The sequence below is a fragment of the Danio rerio genome, chromosome 12 (genome assembly GCF_049306965.1).
Source record: "Danio rerio strain Tuebingen ecotype United States chromosome 12, GRCz12tu, whole genome shotgun sequence".
Classification (NCBI taxonomy): Eukaryota; Metazoa; Chordata; class Actinopteri; order Cypriniformes; family Danionidae; genus Danio; species Danio rerio.
In genome coordinates this window covers 7,688,707-7,715,781 of record NC_133187.1, presented here as the reverse complement: position 1 = coordinate 7,715,781, position 27,075 = coordinate 7,688,707, and the positions used below count along the sequence as shown (strand labels likewise).

The 27,075-nt window shown below is 36.5% G+C and overlaps 1 protein-coding gene across 3 annotated transcripts in view; it reads left to right on the top strand.

Moving 5' to 3' along the window:
* The first annotated feature begins 1,656 nt into the window (after positions 1–1,656).
* si:dkey-187i8.2 overlaps positions 1,657–27,075 on the top strand; it is a 53,945-nt gene continuing 28,526 nt past the window's right edge. Inside the window, exons 1-8 of one of the 3 annotated variants that reach the window (XR_012387810.1) lie at positions 1,657–1,894; positions 1,998–3,383; positions 7,663–7,790; positions 10,047–10,153; positions 10,252–10,364; positions 16,950–17,101; positions 17,198–17,294; positions 21,237–25,391. Coding sequence is in view for 1 of the 3 variants with exons in the window: in XM_073918142.1 (XP_073774243.1) it covers positions 1,738–1,894; positions 1,998–3,383; positions 7,663–7,790; positions 10,047–10,153; positions 10,252–10,364; positions 21,237–21,343 (1,998 nt within the window). In the remaining 2 variants the exon portion in view is untranslated. Of the gene's footprint in view, positions 1,895–1,997; positions 3,384–7,662; positions 7,791–10,046; positions 10,154–10,251; positions 13,707–14,515; positions 15,306–16,949; positions 17,102–17,197; positions 17,295–21,236; positions 25,392–27,075 lie in introns of those variants that run through there. The other 2 variants (XR_012387811.1, XM_073918142.1) reach the window with 2 other exon arrangements.

The following is a 27,075-nucleotide window of genomic DNA, read 5'->3' as shown; positions in this document are numbered from 1 at the left end:
TTGCCATGTTGACAGTAAATAATATTTGACTAGATATTTTTCAAGACACTTCTATACAGCTTAAAGTGACATTTAAAGGCTTAACTAGGTTAATTAGTTTAACTAGGCAGGTTAGGGTAATTAGGCATGTTATTGAATAACCATGGTTTGTTCTGTAGAAAAAAATATAGCTTAAAGGGGCTAATAATTTTAACCCTAAAATGTTTTTGTTTTTTTTTTAATTACAAACTGCTTTTATTCTAGCCGAAATAAAACAAACAAGACTTTCTCCAGAAGAAAACATATTATCAGACTTACTGTGAAAATGTCCTTGCTGTGTTAAACATCATTTGGGAAATATTTAAAAGAGGAAAAAATCAAAGGGGGTCTAATAATTCTGACTTCAACTGTATGTACCGAATGCACACATTTTTCTTACAGTAATAACCTTTAGATAACACTGGGCAAAATAGTAAAAAATTATGTCAATTTATATATAAATAGAAGTTTTAACACTGTACAAAACTGTGATTCTCTTGCCAAGGAGAACATTAAGTAATATAGACTTTTTAGATACAAACGCATACGATTAAGGTACTAACCCAGCTTTAGTACACTTTGTGTATGATAATTTGCCCATTTTATTTTTTTTAAAGGTTCATTTATGCAGTCATGCACACGTTTTGACTGGTAATATGCCAGTGATTTGATTCTTCGCAAAGGTTGCAGACACCTTTACCAATATCAAACTGCCTTTTTTGATGCAAAATTAATTTAAGCAACAGAGTCAAAAGATGAAGTCTATTTAACCGGTTGGTTTGGTATGGCCGACTAAGACCTACATTTGAAAATTTGTATTGAAGATTTCCTGCCAGAGAGCTTTAAAATTTGAGACTATCGGACTCCAGATATTTGCAGATCTAACTCTTTTATAAAAATAACATTTACAGTGTTGAATGTACAGTCTTCACAAATTGGCTGCATGTGTAACTCAGAACCACTGTGGCTGCTGCTCTAGGCATTGCTCTCCATCTCAGCAGAGAGTGTATTTCCATTGTGCAAATAAGCTCTTTATGCTTTTAATGGAGCTTCCCTTTTTTTGCAATTGCTTCCCTCTATTAAACACTCAACCCCCCCATCTTATTACAGCTGACAACAACTGTTTCAGAACCCCTTTTATATCAGAGGTATGAAAAAGTGCTGAATCAGGCATTTCATGACAATTTAAAAACAGAAGTTACAAGAGGAGTGGGTGGAATGTGGCACAAATAAATCATAGATGTGCCATTTCTTTTGTGCAGTAATTTTATAGTGCTGTCAAAAAGTATTTGCCCCCCTCTCAGTTTTGTATTATTAATGCATTTTTTGTGATTTCAGTTATTAAGGGAAATAAAGCTGACTGAACCTTTGTGGCTTTATGTGAAAAAGTAATTGGCCCAACACTTAATAATGAGTTGTGTGGAATTTCCGTCTATTTTTCATTGCAGAATTGTTTAAACGAGCCATGTTGGAAGCTTTTATGAGCTCAAACTGCTTGTGTCAGTCCATGTTTATGTATTATTTCAATTGGATGTTAGGGGAGGTGGGGGGTAAGGGGGATATGATTCATCCATAAAGTAAATTAAGGAAGAACAAGTGCTTTTAACAGGATATCACATGGTTTTCATCACTTTGATCAAAAGGAGAAGTTTTGAGTGATACAGTCCACTTAAAGTATCAACCTCAAATAAACACACACTGAACACCAGCAGGTTGAATATGTCTTGTTTTGGCAATGCAAACTCTCTTGAAAAGCATGAAATGGACCGAGAAGATGTAGAGATGAATATCTATTCTAATTCAGATCTTATAAACATTCTGGATGTCAGCAGAGAAACCGAGAACACCAAGAAACAGCAAACCCTTCAACATTCAGGTACTGAAAGACACCTATCCCTTTAACTTTCACGTACCAAAGACTCAATTTCTCATTTAAACATTCATACGTGGCTTATTAATTTCCATATCTTCATCTACAGGAAGTGATTATGTGTGGATCAGAAACTACAGAGTAGCTACAGTGTGTTTGGTGCTGATGTGTGTTTTTCTACTGACTGCAGTCTTAGTGCTGTACTCCCACATCAATACAAACAGCACAAACGAGACCAAAGAGAGGCAAGAGCTGCTAGCCAACCTTACTATTGAGAGGGACCAGCTAGAGTCCAAGAGCATTCGAATTACAAAAGAGAGAGAAGAACTACTAGCCAACGTTACCAAGGTCACTAAAGAAAGGGATCAGCTACTGTTTGAGAGCATTCGATTGACAAAAGAACGGGAAGAGCTACTAGCAAACATCACAGAGGTCACTAAAGAAAGGGACCGGCTACTGTCAGAAAGCATTCGATTGACAAACAGGAGAGAAGAGATACTAGCCAACATCACAAATCTTACTAAAGAAAGGGATCGGATACTGTCTGAGAGCAATCAGTTGACTGAACAGAGGGAAGAGATACTAGCTAACATCACTAACCTTACTATAGAAAGAGATCAGGTACTGTCAGAGAGTACTCGATTGGCAAAAGAGAGAGAAGAACTACTAGCCAACATTACTAACCTTTCTAAGAAGAGTGATCGACTACTGTCTGAGAGCGTTCGAGTGACAAAAGAGAAAGAAAAGCTACTAGCCAATATCACCGACCTTACTAAAGAGAGGGACGAAATTCTGTCAGAGAGCATTCGATTGTCTAAAGAGAGAGAAGAACTACTCGCCAACAAAACCAAGGTCACTAAAGAGAGGGATCGGCTACTGTCCGAGAGTATTCGTTTGACAAGAGAAAGAGAAGAACTACTAGCCAACAGCACCAAGGTCACTAGAGAGAGGGATTGGCTACTGTCCGAGAGTATTCAATCGTCAAAAGAGAGAGAAGAATTACTAGCCAACAACACCAAGGTCACTAAAGAAAGGGATTTGCTACTGTCCGAGAGTACTCGATTGACAAGAGAGAGAGAAGAAGTACTAGCCAACAACTCCAATGTCATTAAAGAGAGGGATTGGCTACTATCAGAGAGCATTCGATTGTCAAAAGAGAGAGAAGAACTACTAGACAACAACACCAAAGTAACTAGGGAGAGGGACCAGCTACTATCTGAGAGATTTAGCTTGACAAAAGAGAGAGAAGAACTACTACACAACAACAGCAATGTCATTAAAGAGCGGGATGAGATAGGGTCCAAGAGCATTCAATTGAAAAAAGAAACAGAAGAGCTAATAGCCAACAACACCGACCTCACTAAAGAGAGGGACCGGCTTTTTTCTGAAAACATTCGATTGACAAAGGAGAGAGAAGAATTATCCTCAAATATCTCTGACCTGATTGAACAAAGAGATCAGCTAACTAAGGAGAAAACTGAGCTGTCAAACATGGGTAACTATGAACTGTTTTTTTCACAGTGTATTATAAATTATTAGATGCAAATTGTTAAAAACAGAGATTAGGAATCCATGACCACCAATATGAAAAACATGCTCAGGAGCACACATTGACAATAAATAGAAATCACCACAGAGGAAAAAGAAACTGACCACAGGGTATTGAATAGGCTTGAAATGAAACTGACATTTAAGGAAGCAGCTAATGTATCTGCACTCAGAACAAATAGAGATGTATTCCATTTCCACATCATTCTATATGCACCATATTCTATATTATATTACCTTCTTTTGCAAAAAGTGATGCTTTTTATACTTAGTGGTAAAACTGGCAAATACTTGCACCTCCGTATTAAGTACTGGGATACTAAGGCTGTATATAAAAAAAAACTGCATTAATGTCATATTGAGTCTAAATGAGAATATTTATTTAAATTCTTGCATCTCACACTAATCATAAAAATTTTTGTATTAAATACACATAGGGCATTTACACTTGTTTTATTGAAAATAGATGCATTTGTGATTAGCTTCAAATCTAAAAAGCCGAAATATTAACAGATTTCATTATTAGAGCTGTACTAAAAATCATCTAAAAATTTGATTCTGCATCGATTCTCAAAAAATGCATATCTATTCTCTTTTGAATTGATTTTGAGCTTAGTTTTTTAAAGAGCGGATGACACCGCCCTGCTGAAAAATCCAGCTTGAACCAGCCTAGGCTGGTTGGCTGGTTTTAGCTGGTCGACCAGGCTCGTTTTAGAAGGGTTTTGGCCATTTCCAGGCAGGTTTCCAGCTATTTCCAGCCTGGTCTTAGCTGGTCAGGCTGGAAAATGACCAGCTAAAACCAGCTTGACCAGCCTGGTTTAAGCTGGACATAGTTGGTTTTGGCTGGGCTCCCAGCCTGGCCAGGCTGGTCAAGTTGGTTTTAGCTTGTCATTTCCCAGCCTGACCAGCTAAAACCAGGCTGGAAATGGCTGGAAACCAGCCTCGAAATGGCCAAAACCCCTCTAAAACCAGCCTGGTCGACCAGCTAAAACCAGCCAACCAGCCTAGGCTGGTTTAAGATGGTTTTTTCAGTAGGGCGTATGCCTTACAAACAGCTGTTCTTGGCTTGCATTCATTTCCCTGCAAATACCACTTGAATCTAAAATAATTGTTAATAAATTTAGGAACGGTTTAAGCAAATTACAAGAGTGAGCTGAATTACAAGAGTGAGCTGTGTTTATATTAATCTTGTGACATAAAATCCAACCTGCCTTATGATTTGTGTCATAACTTTAGCTTTCTTGCTAAATGGCTAACATGGATTTTATTAAGATAATAGCTGTGTTTATGTGCTTAAGGAATTCTGAAAAACAGCGTATATTCGTTCGGCACCGTGTCTAAGTCCACTAGATCCTTTCAGAGGTGCACCCAGCTCTGTGAGTTCATCAACTCCTCCAGAAACTGTTCCTGGATGATGGAAGCTTTCAGCAGTGCTTCAGACTGAGCCCAGCCCAGTTTGATTAACTGTTGTTCGGTGTCTACAAGAATACTTTCCCTCAGGACACCAACAACAGGCACTACGTCATAATTACGCCCCTACTAAAGCAAGCTCCTGATTTGTTAACGCGACACAAAAGTCAGATGAAGTTCAGATTTTCCAGCTCGAGCGATCTGCGTCAAACGTGCAAAATGCTCAATTTTTGCAAATAGCTCCGCAGGATGTTTATTTCTGTCTTTGCATTGACTTAACATGTGAATCACTCTTCATCCGCATCTGGTGTGAACGCAGCATTACAATCCCACAAGGCATTTGTATTTTGATGTCAAGATCCCATTTTCTGAACATTTATTTATACTGTAGTTGTTTTGATAATCCATAATATAACAATTATTAGAACAATTAATCAACTATCTATTGAATATAAACCCTAAGCAAAGAATGAAGTCTGATAAAAAGCTTTGCAGTGAATATATCAGTGCCTTAAATATATCAGTGCCAAAGAATATACAGTACACACGGCACCATTGTTTCTTTGTAATTGTGTCCAATTTTACAGTCCTGGTTTGGCTTCATTTTCCGACATTCTCATAAACGCCCATTTATTCCTCTGTTGGTGTCATGTTCTGGCATGTCTGTGCTGTGTTTTTTCTGTGTTGTCAATATTTCATGAATTTAATTGTTTGTCTTGTGTCTATCCATGAGTCTTTTTTTTGATATGTGTTTCCTTCCTTCCACCTTGTTTCCAACTACGTTGCATAACTGTCTTCACCTGGTCCTTGTGTGCTTTCCCCCTTTTATATTTTGCTCTCTTCCCTCATGACTTTGCTACGCAAGTCATTTTGTATCTGGATGTCAATAATATTTTTAGCAAGAGTTCTTAGTTTGCTATCACATTCCTTTTCTAAGTTGTTTTCATTTAGTTGTTTCTTTATAGAAGTACCTTTTGGCTTTTCCTTCTGTACTTTTATTTTCAGTACAATTTTGAAGTAATTCTTGCCTTTTGATTTGGTGTTAATTTACACATTATCTTCTACCATTTTAGAATATTTAAGAATTTTTAGGTTAATTTAATTAGTTTACTGTTTGCTTTTAGTTTTCTCTCCCTAGTCTGTCTTTGTTTGTCTAAAGTCTAATTCTCACTACATGACTTCAAACAACGGCAGATTGCTGTACCATTCTGACTACGACATGATTTTGTGTCACACTATGCAACAGAAATGATTCGTAATAGGGGGTCACACTCTGTACAATATGACAACAACTCAAGTCACTCAACAACTTTGCCCAGCCTCCAAGCCCCAGCGAATATAATGTTTAGGCTGGACCCTTCAGAAAGAGCAGAACACTAGTAATTTCTTGTTTAGTTACAACGTCACTAACACGAAGCTATTAAAATCACTCTGAAAGCATTCAAGAGAGTGTTTGAAAGCATCTTCAATCAGCTGATCTGTCAGCAGATTGATCGCTCATATATCTGCACACTTCAGCTGATATATCTGGTTTTCATATGCTCTCGTGTCGTTCCAGTCCAAGTTGGCCTTCACTTGTGACCTTCCTTCCATCTCATTCCCTCAGATGTACGTTATTGATTACATTACGCATGTGTCCACTACTGATGGAACATCCCAATGAGTTTAAATGGAATGCCCTAAATCCTTGGGCACTGTTGGGACATCACTATCACATTGCATTCTAGGACATAGGTGCTGGAGTGGACATATGAAGCCAATTCGCTCCATCAGTCAAAATCAGGGGATCAAGGGTACTGTATGTTCATGGAAGCTTCCCTCGATCACTTGTTGAACTGGTATCAAGAGAAGTTCGTGAGTGCATGTGTACAATTGAATTGGACCACAGCCCATTTAAATGCTGAGTGAAGTGAGTGCATTGATGACCATTCTGGCCAATTCTGTTGAGCATGTGAACACACTAACCAGTCAACCCATGACTTGTTCTCTCATTGGCACGTTGTTGGATCAAGTTGGCTGAAAATTCTAGAACATTTAGCTTGCTATATATTGGATTTTCATCTGCAAGGTGTTGGCAAAGCGCGAGCAAGACTCTTTGATTCATCGTTCAGTATTTCATACAAAGACTGCTGAGCACGGATCACCTGCTGATTTTACCACAATCTGTCGGTGAGCTTGTTAACTTGCAATCTGAACTTAAATCAAGCGTAAAATCCTGTAGTCTGCATTAGGTATTATGTTTGTCTTGTGTCTTGTCTCTTATGTTCCCTGGTCCTGTCCTGTCCTGCCAGTCCCTGGCTGCTGGTTTCCTCTGTCTGACTGCTGGACTGGTTCTGAATTGGCCATCCTCTCTGGACAAGCCTCCACTGCCTTCTGCCTGGCCCGGTTTCTTCTTCCACAGTTTCCCAGCCTTTTACCATCTTTGGCCTCTATCCGCCACATATCTGCTAGTATCCAGGGCTCTCCAGCACTACTCACCATCATCAACTGTTGTATGTTTGTTACTCCTGTTTCTCCTTGTCTGTCAATAAAATCTCTTAACTCACTCTGCATTTGAGTCCCCCCATCTAGAATCTTTTCATTTAGGTTGACCTTGTCTGGCTTCTTTTGGTTCTATATTGCTTCTATCCAGGAGGGCTGAATTAATCTTACACTCAGCTTGCCAACCTGCATTATTTCTGACTTTTAAATTAGGACATACTATTTCTATATGGTATTCTGCAAACAGAATGGAGAGTGCTAAATTTCTTTGTTTTTTATTGCTGCCAATGTTGAGATATAATTTCAGTGCTCATAGTGAAAATCTGTGTCTACAGATGGATGGGTTTACTTTCAGTCCAGTCTTTACTTCCTTTCCTCGTTGACAAAGAGCTGGGAGGAGAGCAGAAAAGACTGTATAGCCAGAGGAGCAGATCTGGTGATTATAAACAACGGAAAGGAGCAAGTGAGTGATCATATATTTAGAAAAAGGGATCTATCTGAGAGGGGATGTTAAAGTTTGTTATGGATTATTATGTCTTATTTAAATTTGTTCAGGAATCAATAAGATTTAAAACAATAAAATGGGGATCAAAATTACAGAACAACTAACAATTTCCTAAATGTTGGGCTCACTGCTTAGTTATATTTGATTTGATCCTAACATGAGTGCATGCATGTACTCATTTAGCAGACACTTTTATCTCAAGCTGTTTACAAGTGAGGATAAAAGAAGCACTTGAAATGACCAGAGTTGCGGTATATATATATATATATATATATATATATATATATATATATATATATATATATATATATATATATATATGGTATATATATGGTATATATATGGTATATATATGGTATATATATATATATATATATATATATATATATATATATATATATATATATATATATATACCATATATATACCATATATATACCATATATTTATATAAATATAAATATATATATAAAAATATATATATTAATTATATGGTATATATATATATATATATATATATATATATATATATATATATATATATATATATATATATATATATATATATATATGTAAACACACACACATATGTGTGTATATGTATATATATATATATATATATATATATATATATATATATATATATATATATATATATATATATATATATATATATATATATATATGTGTGTATATATATTATTTATTTTTGTTCCTGTGAGCATATGAATAGGAGAGAGTATGTACTGTAGGTGACTTGTCAAGCCCACTCACCTGTATGGAGCATACTCACTACAGAATTGCACAATATTTTCAAGAAGTATCAGGTGCTTTTAAGGTGCCTGAACATCTGGAGAGGAAAGGAGTGTGCCACCTACAGGTAGTTAGTCAAGCTCACTCAGAATTGCACAATGTTCTCAGGAGGTAACGGGTGCTATTATGAAGGTGTCTGGTGCATTTGGGAAAAAAAAGAGTGTGGCTCAGCTAGGTGGTTTGTCAAGCCCACTCACCTGTGTGAAGCACACTAAGAAATTACAAGATGTTTTCCATAAACAATATGACCATAAGAAAGTATCTGGTGCATACAGAGAGGAGAGTGTGTCACCTACAGGATGATTGTCAAGCTCACTCATCTGCATGAATCACACTTAGAATTGCACAATGTTTTCAGAAACATGGAGTGTTGAGAGTAAAATAGTGTTGAGAGCAAAGAGTAAAATAACAGTTTTACACATATTTAACAATTTATAAAAGTAAGTGAAAGGTGGGGTGAAGTTTCATGGTTTTGGGGATGTTTTCAGAGTCGATGCCAAATGTTTATCAGAAGCTCATGCAGGAAAATTAGCCTCCTGTCTTATCCTTAAACACTGGTAAAGCAGAATAATGAAATGAGTCCTGAACTAAACCTGATTGAAAATCTCTAAAAAGTCATTGCCAACAAAGTTATGGCTAAGAAACTCATACAGTCGGTATACTGTGGAATAGACTGATGATTTTTTTCAGAGATTTTCAGTCAGATTTAGATCAGACTACAGGGTGCCCATTTCATAATTCTGCTTTATCAGTGTTCCTTTCACTAACTTTTTATATATTGTTAATATGTGTAAAAACCTATTTTACTCTTCTTATTTGTACGCCATGTTTCAAAACATTGTGAATAATGATAATTATTCAGCACTACCATTGTGAATAATGGAATGGGCATCCCGGAGTCTTGATCCTAACCTGATTGAAAATCTCTGAAAAATCATTGGCAACAAAGTTATCGCTAAGAAACTCATACAGTCAGTAAATTGTGGAAGAGACTGAAGATTTTTCAGAGATATCCAGTCATATTTATATCTGACTTCAGAGTGCCCATTTAATTATTCAGCTTTATCAGTGAAAAGCAGCGATGTAGTGATTTATTCTGAGATGTTAGTGTTATGCTGAGAATGACTAGTGATATTTTCGAAGAGGCAAGAGACTGGTGTCCATTGGTCCCAAATAGGATGACGCCATTCAAAGCAAGGACCTCTACACTTCCTACTATTTTTTTTTTTTTTTTTGTGGTGTAACCTTTTACATTGACATTTTATGTCAAAGTTTATTTCCTGAAACACTGTTCTGCTAGCATGACATGACCATCCCATTATTTCAGAGGAAGAAAAACATCAATAATCTAATTGTTCTCATTTTTATTTCAATATGCACATGTCTGACTCATTCCAATAGGAGATGGTTAACATGATTTGTGGTGATGTTTTGGTTTGGATTGGTCTGACTGATATTGAGGAAGAGGGCACATGGAAATGGGTTGATGGCAGCAAACAGACCTCTGGGTGAGAAACCACTGTATTTAACTCATTATTTAATATATGATCCTCACTGCAGTAGTATCATCACATAGATCACTCTATTAAAACTGTTGTTGATCTAGTTTCAGGTATTGGAGGTCTCGAGAACCTAATGGAAACAGAAAAGAGAACTGTGTACTAACTGATGCACACGGGTGGATTGATCATCGATGTCATGAAGCGAATAAATGGATCTGTGAGAAAACAATGTGATTCCTTTATTATGATGCTACTTTATTATGTGAGATGCAGGTTTATGCATCTCATATAATAAACATGATTCAGATGAAATAAGTAAAAATAACAACTGAAAAATAAATAGTAGTACTTGTATACAGTTTCGTGCAAAGATTTGGCCACCCCTCTGTGGCTGCATAATTATGTGCTCTTTCTTTATGAGAAGATCACAGTGAAATGCCATTCGGTTTCTAGAGAAAGCTACATAATGTCAAGTTTTTCAGACAGAAATATGTAGGTTGTCAGTTAGAGCTGTGAACCTACACTAGTCTCACGGTTCGGTTCGGTTACGATTATCATGCCTTCGATTCGGTTCAATTCAATATTTCGGTGCATCATGGTGCATTGACGTTGCTTTTCATACACAGTTTTACATTTTCTTCACAGCAGCGGTTTTTGTATTAAAATGTATGAATATATTTATATTTATATACTATTTGTAATACAATTTTGTCATTTAATACAAGCAGTCATGTATATAAACTGTAACTAAACAAATCGAGCATTAACCAAAACATATAAACAAATATAAATATCCAGCTCAATTTCTGATCCTTGTTTAGTTCTCTTACACCTCTTTGATTGGTCACACCCTCAACAAAAACGGTTGCGATTGGCTCTTGCGTGCTGCGCTCTTCACAGATGAGTGACACTGATAAGCGGCCGGTGGCAGCGGCGATCTCACAGCTGATGTATGATAGACACGGTGGAGAAAACTCTGCAGACACTCGCTCGTTTCTTTATCCAAAAGTAACGCTGTAAAACAGCCGAGAGGAGAAGAAAAGCCACGGCAGCAGGTCAAATGGGCCACTGTGTGTGTGTGTGTGTGTGTGTGTGTGTGTGAGAGAGAGAGAGAGAGAGAGAGAGAGAGAGAGAAATGGAGTACTTTCATTCTCTCGATCTCAGTGAAATAGGGGCTTTAGTTGTATATGTCAGTGAAAGACTGATCCAGCAAACACATACATTGAAATTGTGCACAGTTTATGAGTTTTAAGTAGTTGGAGCGTTGAAATACTCGCGATCGCCTCCGTTGCGACAGACCGCATATGAGGTAAATGACGTCAGTAATAACCGGTTATGATTATTACTGAACCGATACCGAATTGTCCGCGTCTGCATCATGGTGCACCGAAGAAATGATTCATTTTGACACCCCTAGTGTCAGTATTGAGATGTGTGAAATTAAATTGAAACTGAAAAATAGGCGAATATGAAATGTGAAAATATGAAAAGTTTGGACACACTCTTTCGTGTGGATTTCAAAACCTGCAGTCACACTTAATGCTAATTGACTACAACACAATTGATTTGAGTGACTAAAGCTGCGGTCACACTGAGCTTTTCCTCCCATAGGCTTCCATTCATACGCACACGAATGCGTCAGACCGGAAACGCTGGGTCATGTGTCAAATTTCGCAGGTTGCTGCGGTGCAAAGTTCAAGCTTGGTGAACTATGACCTGCGAAATCGCATCACTTGACTGCGTGAGACCAATCAAGGATCAAAACATGTCCTCTCTGAACAGAAATTTAAAACATAGAGCAATCGCTCGCTTTTTTAAATGTCTAATAATTTTATCCCGCCCCTTTTCGCAGCGCCGCACAACAGAATATTGCATGCTCAAACTCTAATGTGACTGCAGCTTTAGTGAACCTTATCAATCCCTACACAGGTGCAACCAATCATGAAAAAGGATATTTAAGATAGCTGATTGCTAGTTGTGCTTCTCCTTATTGTGAACTTGAAGGTAGTCAACTTGGTAACCTCAAAAGTTCTTCCTAATGACCTAAAAACTAGGATAATTCATGAACATGACTTAGGAGAAGGATGCAAAAAGCTATTACAAAGGTTTAAAGTCTCTATCTCCACAGTCAGAAATATAGTAAGAAAATGGAAGGCCACAGGAACAGTTCTTGTGAAGGAAAGATGTGCTAGACCAAGAAAAATATAAGAAAGGCAAAGGCGAAGAATGGTTAGGATGGTCACAGACCACTTTCAAAGAGCTCCAGGAACATCTTGCTGCTGATATAATGTCATTGTACATCGTTCCACAGTCCAGCGCACTCTTCTAAAAGAACAGCTCTATGGAAGGTGTTGTAGAAAAAGCCTTTTCTGCATTCTGCCAACAAGAAGAGTTGTTTGAGGTGGCTCAAAGGCTCATCCGGACTAGCCTGAATCATTTTGGAAAAATATACAGTGATGCCACAACCATAGGCACAAGAGAAGAACCTGCTTCTTACTATAAAATATGGTAGAGGGTCTATCATGCTATGTGAATGTGTGGCAAGCACAGGTACTGGAAACCTTTTCAGAATTAATGGTCGCATGGATTCCACCCAGTATCAGCAGATTAAGAAGAATAATGTTCAGAAATCAGTCAAGAGGTTGATCGTATGGCAGGGTTGGAGGCTTCAGCAGGACTATGACTCAATGCACAGTTCCAGATCTACCAAGTAATTCATGCTCAGACACAATACAATGATCTGGAATGGCCATCCCAGTCCCCAGAGCTTGGCACCTATCAAACCTGACTGAACTGGAGACAAGGAAGAATAGTCCAAAATGACTTCAGCAAGAATTAAGGGACTTATCCTAGACTATAAAAAGCATCTACAGGCTGCTATTTCAGCAAAAGGTGGCTCTACAAAAGATTGCTGTCATTCTCTTGGAGTGCTCAAATTTTTGCACCTGCCTGTTTTTGTTATGACTTAAATTGCATTGCATCTGTTGATTAAATAAATGTTATAAATGTGCAGAACTGAAATGTTGCTTTTTCCCCAGGGTATAAAATTTATCCAAACGAAATTGTTGATTTAAAAGGCCAGCAGCCTATGGCTTGCAATTATGAAATGATCAGGATTGGCCAAACTTTTGCATAAGAATATATAAAGTCCAAATTACACTTTGACTTTTAAAAATATCATTCAAAAGTTATGTATAAAAAAAGATGTTATATTTTTATTGCTGTAGTTATTTTATATGTTGCTATGTGATTTAGTTTGGCCTAGATCAGTGGTTCCCAACCTTTTGTTTTTGGCTGAGACCCCCTTTTCTGCCGGAAAATATTGTAAGACCCTCCTCAACATTTATTGATAATATTGCTCATAATAGTTTGCAGTAAGAATGACAAAAAAAAATTGTTTTCAAACAAACGGTATGTTTATGACTATATCTAGATATGTTTATGCAGAAATAGTATGTGCAAAATGTAAAATATAAAAGCAAAACATCAGTAGGCCATCTGTAAATAAAAAACGTAAGCCTTTGGCCTTTAAATTGGCCATATGTTAGTTGCCAATTATGCCGAGTTCAGACTGCATAATTTTAAAAGTAGTCGTGTCACAGATGTTTTCACACTGCTTGACTATCTGGGCTAGCGTTTCTTCGCTGCTTTGTTTACACTGCAAGATGGTTCGGCAACATGTACATTCACATTGCATGACTTTACTATAGGGAGAATCGCCGACAACTTCGTCCAAACTACATCTCACAGCCAAAAACATGTAGTTTATCTTTTGTTATTAACTACATAATGAGAAAGAAGCCTTTAATGGGGTAGAACATGTACATGTTTGCTCACCTGGGTTTAAAGGTAATTAGCCATTTCTCCTCAACTTAAGTTGATAATAAACTAATTTCTTTCTGTATGAAACGTCAAACAGACACAGTTGCTCCTGAGTCCTGTCAAACCTCCACTAGTTTTTCCTCCATTTCGTGGGTCCAAATAAACCGAAAAAGAGCGCTTTTAACTTCTCCCCCAGCCTCCCGCTGGCCTGCAGCAGGTATACACACACGCACACACAAGTGAAAGCTGCTCTCTCATTGGCTGTAGGCGATGGCTGATGTTATTTTCAGTCAAAACTCAATTCACATGGCATGATTTGAATTGCCGACAGCTCCAGATATTTAGCACGCCAAATATCTCACAGGCATCGGCGACTCATCGGCGATTCTCTCAGATCGCGTCTTTGCGTCGTTCATACTGTGTGATTGTCACTCACGTGCACGAGCAGCGATTTGCCTGTGATTTCAGGCATTTGTCGGCGATATCTCAAAACCTGTCGGCGAGCCAAAATCGGGGCTAAAATCACGCAGTCTGAACTAGGCATAGTTGACAAATTTTTTAAAGTTTCTTGTCAGAAGCTGTGACATTTCGGGTGTGTGCCAATTACTTTTCCTTGCGCTTAGAAAATGCACTGTACTTGTTGCGGTATTGGGGATAAGTCGTCTGCAAATGTCATTAATTTGGACGCCTCACGCATTCAATAGCTAGAACTTTGATGCAGATAATACACTGTGGCTGGGTCAGGGACTTTTTGCTTCGAGAAAATAGAATAAAACCATAGATCAGGTAACTATCTTGGTATTTCCTGCATTTAGAGTTTTCAGTATTGCTAGCGCTGCGATCTAAATTGTTTAGAGCTTCCTCACCTTTGTCCAGTATGCTTGGGTTATTAGTATTAGCTGCTGAAGGTGAATCGATGAGACTTTGCGGTTTTTGTGGAGGACGAATTACAAATTTGTCTATTTTTTTTGGTCAGCCAGGGATAAAATGAACTAAGACAACATGATCGTTCTCCTAATTGTCCAATGCTAAAAACTTTTAAAAATATGACGCAACCCCTATTGTGCTCGCTAAGCCCCCTTGCAGGCCAGGACCCCCCCTGTTGGGAACCACTGGCCTAGATTACTTTCTATTTTCCAACTAGCTACTTCAGCAAGTTACTTATTGGTTAACTTTTTTTTTTTTTTTTTCATAACCTGTGCTTGCTTGTATTCTACATTTGTATTTAATTCCAGAGTTTCTTTTGTTCATTTTTCTGGTTTTGTCATCTGAAGAGTGTTCCTCTGTTCCTATTAAAACCCCATCGACTTGCATTTTGCATCTTGGATTAAAGCTGTACCCGTGATTTGGCTAATGGATGATCATATTGAAGCGTTAATGATATTTTAATCATATGCCGCAAGGCTTCTATGATGGACTACCCTATCATGAATTTTAATTTAATGAAGTAATCTTAAGCTAACTTTTTGCTAATTAATGCAAAAGAAATGCCCTTTTTGACCTGTTATTAAATTTATAACATGTCAGTTTTATCTTTATTTAAATATTTTTTTGTTATTCTTTCGAATGCCAAAGGGTGATTCTGAAAGAAAAGGGTTTTATTTAAACATTACAACGTTCACTCATACCTAATAAACTGCATGCTCATATTTCATTGTTATCAAAACATTAAGATTTAGACATGAAGCAAAAATTCAATTCAGTTATGCTGTTTGCACTCCATCCAAACAATACATTTACACAGTATAGAGAATAACAGGTACGTAGCCAGGCGGGTTCGGGTGGGAAAACTTTCAGGTCCAGATTTTGTCCCATTAAAGAGCTCATTTGTCCTATTTTGACTGGTATGCCATCATAAATTGCTAACTTGTATAACTTGGTGTGACTTAACTAGTATTTGCCAATGCAAAGAATTATTTTTCAACAGTCCAACATCCAGCTGTGCAAGAAAACATCTGACATAAGCAAAGTCATCTTTCACTACTGTATTGTTTCAAAATAGAGAAAAAATTTGACAAGTAACTTTCATTCTAAATTTCAGACCTTATTCTTGAAAGAAAACATGACCAATAAAAAGGTGTGAAGCACCAAAAGCGGCCCATATTAAAATCACTTTTGGCTATTGTTGTTAGCGATGAATTTTTAAATGTACTTTCTTTTTAAAAGAGAGGCTAGAAAAATTGTGAAGATTTATTATTATTATTATTATTATTATTATTATTATTATTATTATTATTATTTACAAAAGTATTATTTAAAAGCCAAATTCTGACCGAGGAAAGTTGAATGTACTGACCAGTTTGTTATTTGCCCCATAAATTATAGTTAACTTTTTTCTAATGATATTTTATGATGTTATACATTTGTATTTTAAATATAAATATTTGTCATATTTATTTTCTTTATTCTAAATCTTTGGAAATGTTTTTGGCACATCAAAAAGTGTGGTTATGATGACCATCCGACAAGCTAATCCAGCCAAAAATAGTGTTTAAAATGTCACCTAAATTCAGTATTTAAACTTAATAATTAAATAGAAAATGAGGCGAATAACTGCAAAAACGAACCATCACTTTCACAAAAAGGAATAACCTATGATGTTAAAAAGTTTCTTGAGTTTTTAGATAAAGGTATGTTTTTCTCAAGTTTAAAGAATCAAACGAGGTTAATTTCCATTGTCTATTCAGTGAGATCTATTGGGAATTTAAGTAATATTGACGTGTGGAAAGTAAGTAATTACGACTTGCATTACTGTAATTGAGTATTTATTTATTTATTTATTTAATAATTTATTTTTGTAGCTTTTCGAACAGTCTGTTGTAAAATCTGTGCTTTCACTTTTAATTGAATACAATTTATGCCAAATATGGGCCTACTTATATTTCTGTTATACCAAATATTCTGCTGCTTTAAAGTCATATCTCATTATTGAGTACGCCCATAATTTGAATTGATCTAAAACCTTTGACCTGCATTTCAGTAGCCAATAAAGATTTCCCAACGCAAACGGACCAATTAAAAGCCCTGAAATCTGAACTGGGAAAACGTCCCTCAGCTGCTTTGATGAGCTCATCGTAACAAACACTGAGCACGCTTGGAATGAGCTCATTAACGTTTTTTGAGAACTAAATGGTAGTGTTTATAAATATATTTACTATATTTTGATACATATCGAGACTAAAGTATATCTGGCATGGTTCTAAACACTCATTTCCTATCTACACACAGCCACGTCCAATTTCCGACAGCGACTTTGACACGCCTCATTGTTTATTAACAGCCTCGTATCACGCGCTTCAGTCTGATTATCGGCGTGGGATTCCAGGTATTTCGCATATTTTTATTAATTTCTGCAAATGTTTATTGTAGCACAGTCACGTAATCACAAAAGAACTGCACGGACTGTTTCAAAACGATCAAGTATTTACAACATCCACGCCTGACTGATAAAAATGTATTGAGGTCAAGTTGGTTTTATATTCGCACATTTGTTCATTTTTAAACTCTGACAACTTGTGACACGGTGCCTATATTATACTTGAATATTTGGTCTGAAATGTATTTCCCAGATGGGTTGCAACTGGAAGGGCATCCGCTGCGTAAAAAATATGCTGGATAAGTTGGCGGTTCATTCCGCTGTGGCGACCCCAGATTGATAAAGGGACTAAGCCGAAAAGAAAATGAATGAATGAATGAAAATAGCATGCAAGTATATGACTTCAAAACAACATTAGCACTATTTAATTGACTGAACAATGTTGTACTTTGATAGTCATTTGGCTGCTAATATTATTTCCCTATTTAGAATTTGTAAAGAATTCTTTTCTGAAATTATTTAATATTTTTAAGGAGGATGTCCGAATGTGCAAACCAACTTTAGCTCAATTGAAAATGCTACAGAAAGCCTTATTGGCTCTATCATTAAATGAAATGCACCAGAAAGTCTTTTAGCACTCAAAGATGGTACTTTAATTTCTTTATAACACAAATGTATATATGCTAGAAATATTTCAGAATAAGGTGTATGTGGATATAGGTATCGTAGTCTGTCTAAAAGCGTCTCTAAATTTTACTGACAGGTCTGCAACGTCTATTTACATGCCCATTGCTCTAAGATGACAGTGCTAACCACTGAGCTACCATGCAGTCCACCTAAATTGTTTTTATAAAGGAAAAAAAGAGTTTCCATTAAAAAAAAAGTTTTTAGATCACTGAAATATTATATTGAAAACTAAAAATTGTTCTGTTGTGGCATCACAGAGGCTGCGTTCACACTGCGAGGCTTAGTGCTCAATTCTGATTTTTTTTTTCCTCAGATCTGATTTTTTTTGCATGGCTGTTCACACTGCTCTTATAAATGTGGGCAATATCATATTTGCAGTGTGAAAAGGATATCATTGATAGCAGTTTTTAGAAGCAACTCAAAAAAATTAACCTATAGACCATTTCAATGTAGTGACGTCATTGGCCCTTGAACATTTCCTGCTTGTTGTCAAACCACTTCATAACTGAAACATGAGGCAATTCAATCATATCTAGTCTATAGGTTTTTTTTTTTTTTGATAATTTTATGTATTTTTCCTTGCATAAACGCAACAAATAAAGGTTCTTTACTGGAACTGGTGGTTCCATAAAGAGCCTTTAAACTTCAAAAAAGGCCCTTTATAGGTATAAATGTTCTTTATATTGTTAAACCGTGCTTCTAGAAACTTCTATCTATGACATCCTGTGAAAACCCTCTTTTAGAATGTTTATTTTTTGAGACCAAACATGCGATCTGTGCCTCTAATGCTTTGAAAACGGCATTCATTTAAACTGCCTGTTGAAAACAATCCAATATAACTGTATTAATGATGCCGCAACAAAAGCAATATCAATGCGTGTTCTCTTTCTACACTGTAAACATAACTCCATTTAGCCTTTTTCAAAGATCTATGGTAAGTCTGAACTCTCCAGTTATTAATGCACGCACAAGTTCTTTGCACTAAATCACTTTCCTGTGGAATGTATGATTCCAGCTGAGCCATTTTGTCCAGTCGACTAGTCTGAGCTGAACCAAGAGGAGAAATGTCACTGTGATCAGCGAGAAGAGCTGATGAATGATTCCCCGGGGGAGGCATTTTAATGCCCCGTCAATGCTCCATCTTAATTATTAATCATGTATGTGTGTTTAGTTTGCATTATCACGCAGGCTGCGGTATGAATGATGGAAAGTTTAGCCTCTGATCAATCACTGAAATGTTAAGAGGGCCGCTCGAGCGGAAGGGATCAATCCATTGTTTAGTGTGGCCTTTTTTTTCCTTCAGTTCGCTGCAGATTGAAGATTTTAAAAATGCAAAAGCTGAGCGAAATTCCTCCGAGCCCTGACGATGAATCATTTAGCAAATCTGTCGGTGTCAGAATTTAAGGATGGTGGTTCTCCCCCTAAGGCGAGCTTGTGTTTCTCACCCTTTCCGTGAGGGAGATCCCATCACTGAGCCTCCCAATCTTCATTTAAACTTGTTTGTCTCTTGCTTGTTGTTGGCAAACAACTGCTCTTCTGCTCACAACTGTGTTAACGGTGCATTAAATGTGCTGTTTACTAGACAAAATACTCAAATGCTAACTGTTTTATAGCCAGAGCTCTATAGTTCAAAACTGGGGTTTCTCTGTGATGCCACAATAGAACCATTTTTAGTTTACAATATTACATTTCAGTGATCTAAGAACTTTTTAATTGAAACTGTTTTTTTTTTTCCTTTATAAAAACAATTTAGGTAGACTGCATGGTAGCTCAGTGGTTAGCACTGTCGCCTCACAGCAAGGTCACTGACAAGTATTGCCCGATAAGTCGATATATTGATTATTGTGACGGGCCTAATTCGAACGCATATTTTACACTTGACTGATGTCTTATTTCTCTAATAGACACATGTCTGATTTTCTGCCATAGAATGATTGCTTACAAATTCTGAATATTATTATTACTATTTATTAATTTTTCTAAGTTACTTTTTTAATTACTTTTACTTTCGTTTATTGTTAGTTTTTCATTTATTGTAATTTTTGTTTCATTTTTAGTTATTGTGTGTTTGGTCAAGTGTTTCTGACTAATAGTTTTAGCTTTTGTTTAATTATTAAAATTAATGTCATAAAAGAAGAAACATTTTTGGTTCAGTTGTGCTGCTTTCTGAACAACAGCTGTTCAATTTGACCACCACTGTGAAGTGCTATTTATTTTACTGATATCAAAAGTACCATTTAATTTTTTTTACGTGTAATATTGCAATACAAAAAAGAACACCTCTCATTCTTTGTTATTTTTGGCAACACATCTGCTCTCTCTCATAACTGTTGCATTATTTACTTAAAATAGTGCTAAAATGTCATCATTTTCCTCACAACAATCTGAGCATCACCATCAAGCACTTTATTATTGATCTCCCTTTTCATCCTTCTGTGTGTAATGTAAATTTGCACCTGTCTAGCTTCTATGTTTTCATTACACATCTGCTCTCTCATAACTGCTGTTAAATACACATTTAAAGTATTATTCACTTTACTAAGTTGTGAGTTTTTGCAAACCTGCACATAGCAGAATCTTTATTCTGTTTTCCACAGTACGACCATCACCAAAGAAACATTTAAATAACTGCTCATTCAGAAATGTCTTAAAAATCTTATTATTTTGTCACTCCTGAATATATACATCATATCAGATCCCAATAGGAGAATCTTTACTCCGTTTCACCTTCACCATCACATTCTTAAAGAGCTATAGTCATGAATTATGTACAGTATTATTTTATTTTCTATTTAATTTTTTTTGCCAATGTGACAACAGTCTAAATGAAAGGGATATTTTGCACACACACACACACACAAAATTTACTCTACCATTTACTCACAAATATTTGAGTCTCATTTTTCTGATGAACATAAAAGAAGGTTTTACACCTACTGACCCACCCACTGCCTTTTGTAAACCCAACCGACAGTGTTTTCATATACACGATTGACCCGCTCATCGCCTTGCCTAAACCCAACCGACAGTGTTTTCATCAGCAATGACTGACCCGCCCACCTTTCTTAAACCCAACCGACAGTGTTTTCAAACACAACTATAGACCCGCCAACCGTCTTCCCTTAACCCAACCGATAGTGTTTTTTAAAAGCGATCCAGAAAAAAAAAGCATGATTTTTGTCACGTTTTCAGATCTTACCATGTTCTCACCCTACTATTTACTCGGTTTATTTTATTTTTTGCGTTTTGTTTTTGTCCTACCAGCTTTCTGGAACCAATTTTCACTGGACTTGAACCTCACCGTTGTGGTCAACTCAGCGACGTACTCTACTCCACTGAGGGATGTGGCAAGCCACTGGGCAAACTGGTGACAGCAGAAAAGCCATCCACATGGAGGTAAGCGGTCAGATAGTATACTGCAAAAAGAAACGGAAGCCATCGGCGGCATCATTCCGCCCCGTACTGTTCATTTTAAAGATGAAATGCAGCCATACATACCTCTGGCTACAAAATTCGCGCTCTCCAGAAATGTATACTGGGGTATGTTTTCACAATGAGCCTATGTTGGTCCAGGCCACAAAAAAAATCCTTATTCTGTACATTTTAATTAATTATATGATTCTTATTAAAAAACACACACTGTTTTTGCAAATTGAGGTCCATAATGTGGTTAAGGCTTGACTCCTAAAGCATTTACATTAGAGTGTAGATCTAGAGGGATATTTCTGTGCATGATAATGTAGATATTTCAATAAATTATGACCTGTTTTCTTTTCCCGTTATTCTAATCAGCTCGCTCTCGTCATTTATTACGCTGCATTTTAGTACTTCAATCCAAACATTCATCCTCATTCGCATCCTTAATGACAGCAGATGAGGATAAAGGATGAATTATGACATGCAGAAACTGGTAACCTTTCAAATATGAGACGGGAATGATTTGGACTGTCTTTCTACATTTATTTATGTGCATTTCTAGCAATAGATAGTTTCCTTCAAGCTTCAGAATATTCTCTTTATGCGACTGACTATGAGAAAAGTCAGATTCATGCAGTGATATTGTTGACGTGAGAAACTTTGAACAACATTAAAAGTTTAAAACTGAATGTCATGGGTCGGAAAAGGTTATAAACCCTCACTATGCATTCGAATGAAGATGAATTCAGGCATGAATTGCTTGGGTTTGATAGGAACGTTTACACAAATGAAAGCTCATCACACATCTTTTCTGTTCAAGTGAACTTTTATTAGGGAATCAAACTGATAAAATCCTAATTTTCTGTTTGCTGAGTTGGCATTGAAGCTCACTGTTCAGTTCATTGAGTCGTAGGATGATTTTTTTTTTGAGCTGTTGATTTTACTTGTGGTAAACGCCAGTAGTTATGTGATATTCATTTATTTGTTCTGGGGAGATAATATGGTAAGTGAATGTCAATGTTTGCTATTATTTTTGTAAGGGTGATGTAAATGTTAACTCAGCCGAAGATAAATATTCTGATCACTCTCGTGTTGTTGCAAATTTGTAAGACTTTCTTTCTTCCAAGTATAACAGATTTTTGAAAGAAAATTTGGGTCCAAACTGGATTTTCAAACAATTTACTACACTGTAAAAAAAAAAAAAAAAAAAAAAAAAAAAAAAAAAAAACCTGGGTTCCACTTAATTCCTTCATGTTGTCCCAACACAAATTGATTAAGTTAACTTAATTGTAGAGGTGTGAACCTATACTGGTCCCACGGTTCGGTTCGGTTATGATTATCATGCCATCGATTCGGTTCAATCCGATATCTCGGTGCATCACGGTGCATTGACGAAGCTTTCCATACACAGTGTAGTATTTTGGGGGATTGCGATAACAAGCTGTCTGCATAAACACACACGGACACACAGCATCACACTGTCTCTCATTCACACACATACACAAACATAGACACCTCCAAACAAGCAGGCACGCATACACAAGCCACGCGCGCTTGCTTGCTCGCTCGGGAGCGATATTGTGAGACCGCACACTCCTATTAAAATTACACCAGAGTTACCAACCGCTCCCGCGCTTTATTCGGAAATTTATTCCTGCGCCGCATGAAATCTGGTCAGGAAATGCATACAACCAAGAGGAAAAGAGAGGGGAGGAGAAGTCACGCCAACAGGTGAAATAGGCCACAGTGAATGAGAGAGAGAAATGGAGTACTTTCATTCCCTCAATCGCAGAGAAATAGGGGCTTCTGCTGTAATCGTCAGTGAAAGACTTACAGAAATCACACACACACGCAGTGAAATTGTGCACAGTTGGCGCCAGGAGTGTTGTGAATACCCACGCTCACCTCCCTCGCGACACAGCACATATGAGGTAAATGACGTCAGTACATAATAACCGGTTATGATTATTACTGAACCGATGCCGAATTGTCCGCCTCTGCATCGCAGTGCACCGAAGAAACAATTTATTTTGACACCCCTACTTAACTGTTTTTGCAAGTAAAAGTAGATTGAACATAAAACAATTAAGTTGTCCCCCAAACATACAATTGTATTGATTCGGCTCATTTTAAATAAGTAGTTTGAACAACCAGCCACAATCCTTTTTTAGTGTGTGTGTTTAACCTGATAATTCATAACATTCTGTTAAATCTTTTGGTTTTATTATTACCCATGTTTGACAGCTTATTCTGCTTAGTCAACTGGTCCATTTGTTTAATCTCTCAGCGTTATTTAAGTCTAATCCTTCTCTCTCCTTTGTCCAACGAATGCTCTCTGACAGTAGCCAGTCTCTCTTTTTGGTGAGGTTGGTGATGTTGGCTAGTTGCTCGTCTATTTCTTCTGTCCAGCTTGTGCTCTTTGTATTCATGTGGGCACACAGCAGTGAGACTGCAGTCACCAGAAGAACACACATCAGCACCAAACATACTGTAGCTACTCTGTAGTTTTTGATCCTCACATAATCACTTCCTGTAGATGAAGGTAAATTAATTACTTGTATTGAGGCAAATATGTGTGTTAAAATGAAGTTAGTCTCAGCACCTGAGTCTTGAGGGGTTTGGTGTCTCTTAGTGTGCTCTATGCTGGCATCAGGAATGCTCAAATTATCTACATTAGCATAGATATTCATCTCTTCTATAAGTTCTCTGTCCATCCCGTGTGTCCCAGGATTGCAAAGTTGCTGTAAAAAAAGATATACTAATCTGCCGTTGGGTGAGACTATTAGAAGTTGTCACTTGAAGTGAATTGGACCGCTTTAAACTTCTGCTTTTGATCATTTTCTTTTGAAGGGCACCACTGTGGTCAAACACGTTATATCCTCTTAAGAAGCTGACATGTGAATTTGACGTGTAAAGTTACCCACAAACCATTTGTAGGATCACTAAATGAACAGCCAATGTCTTTTTTTTGAGAAAAAAAGTGTGTCAAATCATGTTAATTACCCAGATATGCAGCTTTATCTCACAAGGAAAGGCCACTTTTTTACGTTTTGTCCATTTGGTGGCTAACTCGAATACAAGTTCACTCATACATCCTTTTAAAAATTGTACCATTTATGTGGTACCAAACCCCACCCCTTAACCTAACCAACATTGGGGAGAAGGAAATCAAATAAAATATGTGAATATTATCATACACATTCATACGAATTGTATGATAATACGAACAAAATACGAACAAAACGTTACGAATTTGCATGAGATGGCGTTAAAATTTGAGTCACAGTTCTCTCAAAATTTATTTCAGTCTCTTTGTTTAGAAAAAAGAATACTTTGGTAACGCTATTTTGATTGGACCTTTTGAGTATTAGTAGGTTGTCTGCTTAATATCTGTTGATACTGCACCTTCAACAGACATTTAACTCACTAAGAATGTTTGCAAGTACATTTCAACTTAAACTGACTCTAAACTCAACCTAACAGTCTTCTTATAATCTAATGATAATTAGTTGGCATGTAGATGCAATGTTACTTAAACAGAATCAAAATAAAGTGACCAATACTGCTTAAATTCTAACCCCAAAACATTTGTCAAGGCAAGATGTTTTATTAGAGGATTTTTAAAAGCCATGGTTATTAATGCATTTAAAATAATTTCAGAATAAAATGTATTTTTTTTATTTTTTGTTAATTACTTTCACCCAGTATCCCTAGCAATTGCTTTTCTATTCTATTCTATTCTATTCTATTCTATTCTATTCTGTTTTCTAAACTGCTTTTCTTACTTTTTTTGTCTTGTTTCTAGTCCAAATGTATAAATTCTTAAATCAAAAAAACATTTTTTAGACAATAAAAAGCCTTAAAACAAGCAAAATAATCTGCTAATGGGGCAAACAAAATTAACTTATTTCAAAATATGACAATTTTATAATGTGTCTAGGGAGAGAAAATGTAACATTTAGAAAATTATATTATGACTTACATTATGAAGAAAATGGATGGAAAAAAAATGAAAAAAAAGTATTAAATTTGATAATTTCAAATAAGGCCTTAATAACCTTGAATTTGGTATACAGTCTTGGATTTCGTTACAAATGTCTTTCCTAGGATTAATTGCCTTTCCTAGGATTAAAGTTCATACCATAACAAAATTAACTGTTACTAATGTAAGCAAATAAAAAAATTCATGTAGCGTAACGTTGAGTGCATCTCGCGCTCCACGTCATTGCAGAAAGTGCGTCGCCGTAGCTTAGGCTACTATGGCGAGGTAGTCGAGCGCGAGTATTTCCAACGCTCCAAATATTTTGACAATTTTATATACATTTATGCAAATTAGTAACTCTGTACCACAAAACTTAATCTCACCCCTGCAGAATAATAGCCATAAAAACATTTATCTTTTATGCCAAAAGGTTATAAGAATATTAAGTAAAGATAATTTCCCGTGAAGACAATTTGTAAATATTCTGCTATAATTGTTTCAAATCTCTGTATTCTTATCAATATGCAATACTAAGAACTTATTTTGTAAAACTTTAAAGCTGATTTTTCTCAATGTTTTTAACCCTTACAATAGTGGTCTGCACGGGACAATTTTTTTAGTCCTGTTCCCGCTAGGTTTTATTCCACACCCGACTGCTTCCGCCGTATATTCAGCCTTAATTCACCCGCTGCCCGCTTAGAACAATTTTCTACCCAGCTGTGCCCGCTAAATTTAGATCTGGTTGCTAAAATCTCACGATTAAGTTGGGTACTACCAAAAGAGAGAGAACAGATAGAACTGTAGGCTGTGGAATGATTATAGGCAGTTTTATTTGTCTCTTTTTGATGAGACATGAGTGCCGTCTTAAACCTGAGGTTCCAGCTTTGAGCTGTTATCACATCGCACATCGCATCGTCTTTTTTTTTTTTCATTTGCATCTGACACCAAAAACTACCCTACATCACTTGCCTGATGTGGGTTTCCTAACAGTAAACTGAACGTTTTCTAATGCAAGCGGAAGGACAGCGCATCTTCACTTTGCTCTTCCATGTTGGTAAATGCTCTGAGGACCGTTATGCAGATGATGCACACACAGACATGGGCGTTCCGTATGTGTAACACTCGTGAGCACTGGCTGTACTGGTGCTCAATGAGATCACGGTAATCACAGATATGCTGTTCCAAAATAACGTCGGGACTCGGGAACGCTATATTGTTTTATGGAACTTATTTATTCAGCTTTATTCGAATTTAAATGGCATTTTATATAAAATTATCTACAAAATGATTACATAAATGTATCCTCATTCGAATTAACAATGCACTTTTGAGATCTATAATATGGTTAAGTCTTGATTCTTGATTAAGGCAGTGTTTATAAAGGGTAATTCTGCGTAAATACAGTAAACCTTTGAATAGTCTGACATCGATATTGTTTTCCCATTATTCTAATCTGCTCGCTCTCATCATTTGTTATGCTGCATTTTGGTACTTTAGTCAAAACAATAATCCTCATTCTCATAAAAGATAATTATGAAATATAGAAACCAGTAACTTTTCACATATGAGACTGGAACAGTGATCTGACCTGTCTGTATTCATTTATGCTCATAGCTGTACAAGAATAAAAATCAGTTTCCTTCAGGCTTCAAAGTGTAAGCTTGATGCTGACTGACTATGAACAAATTCAGATTCATGCTGTAA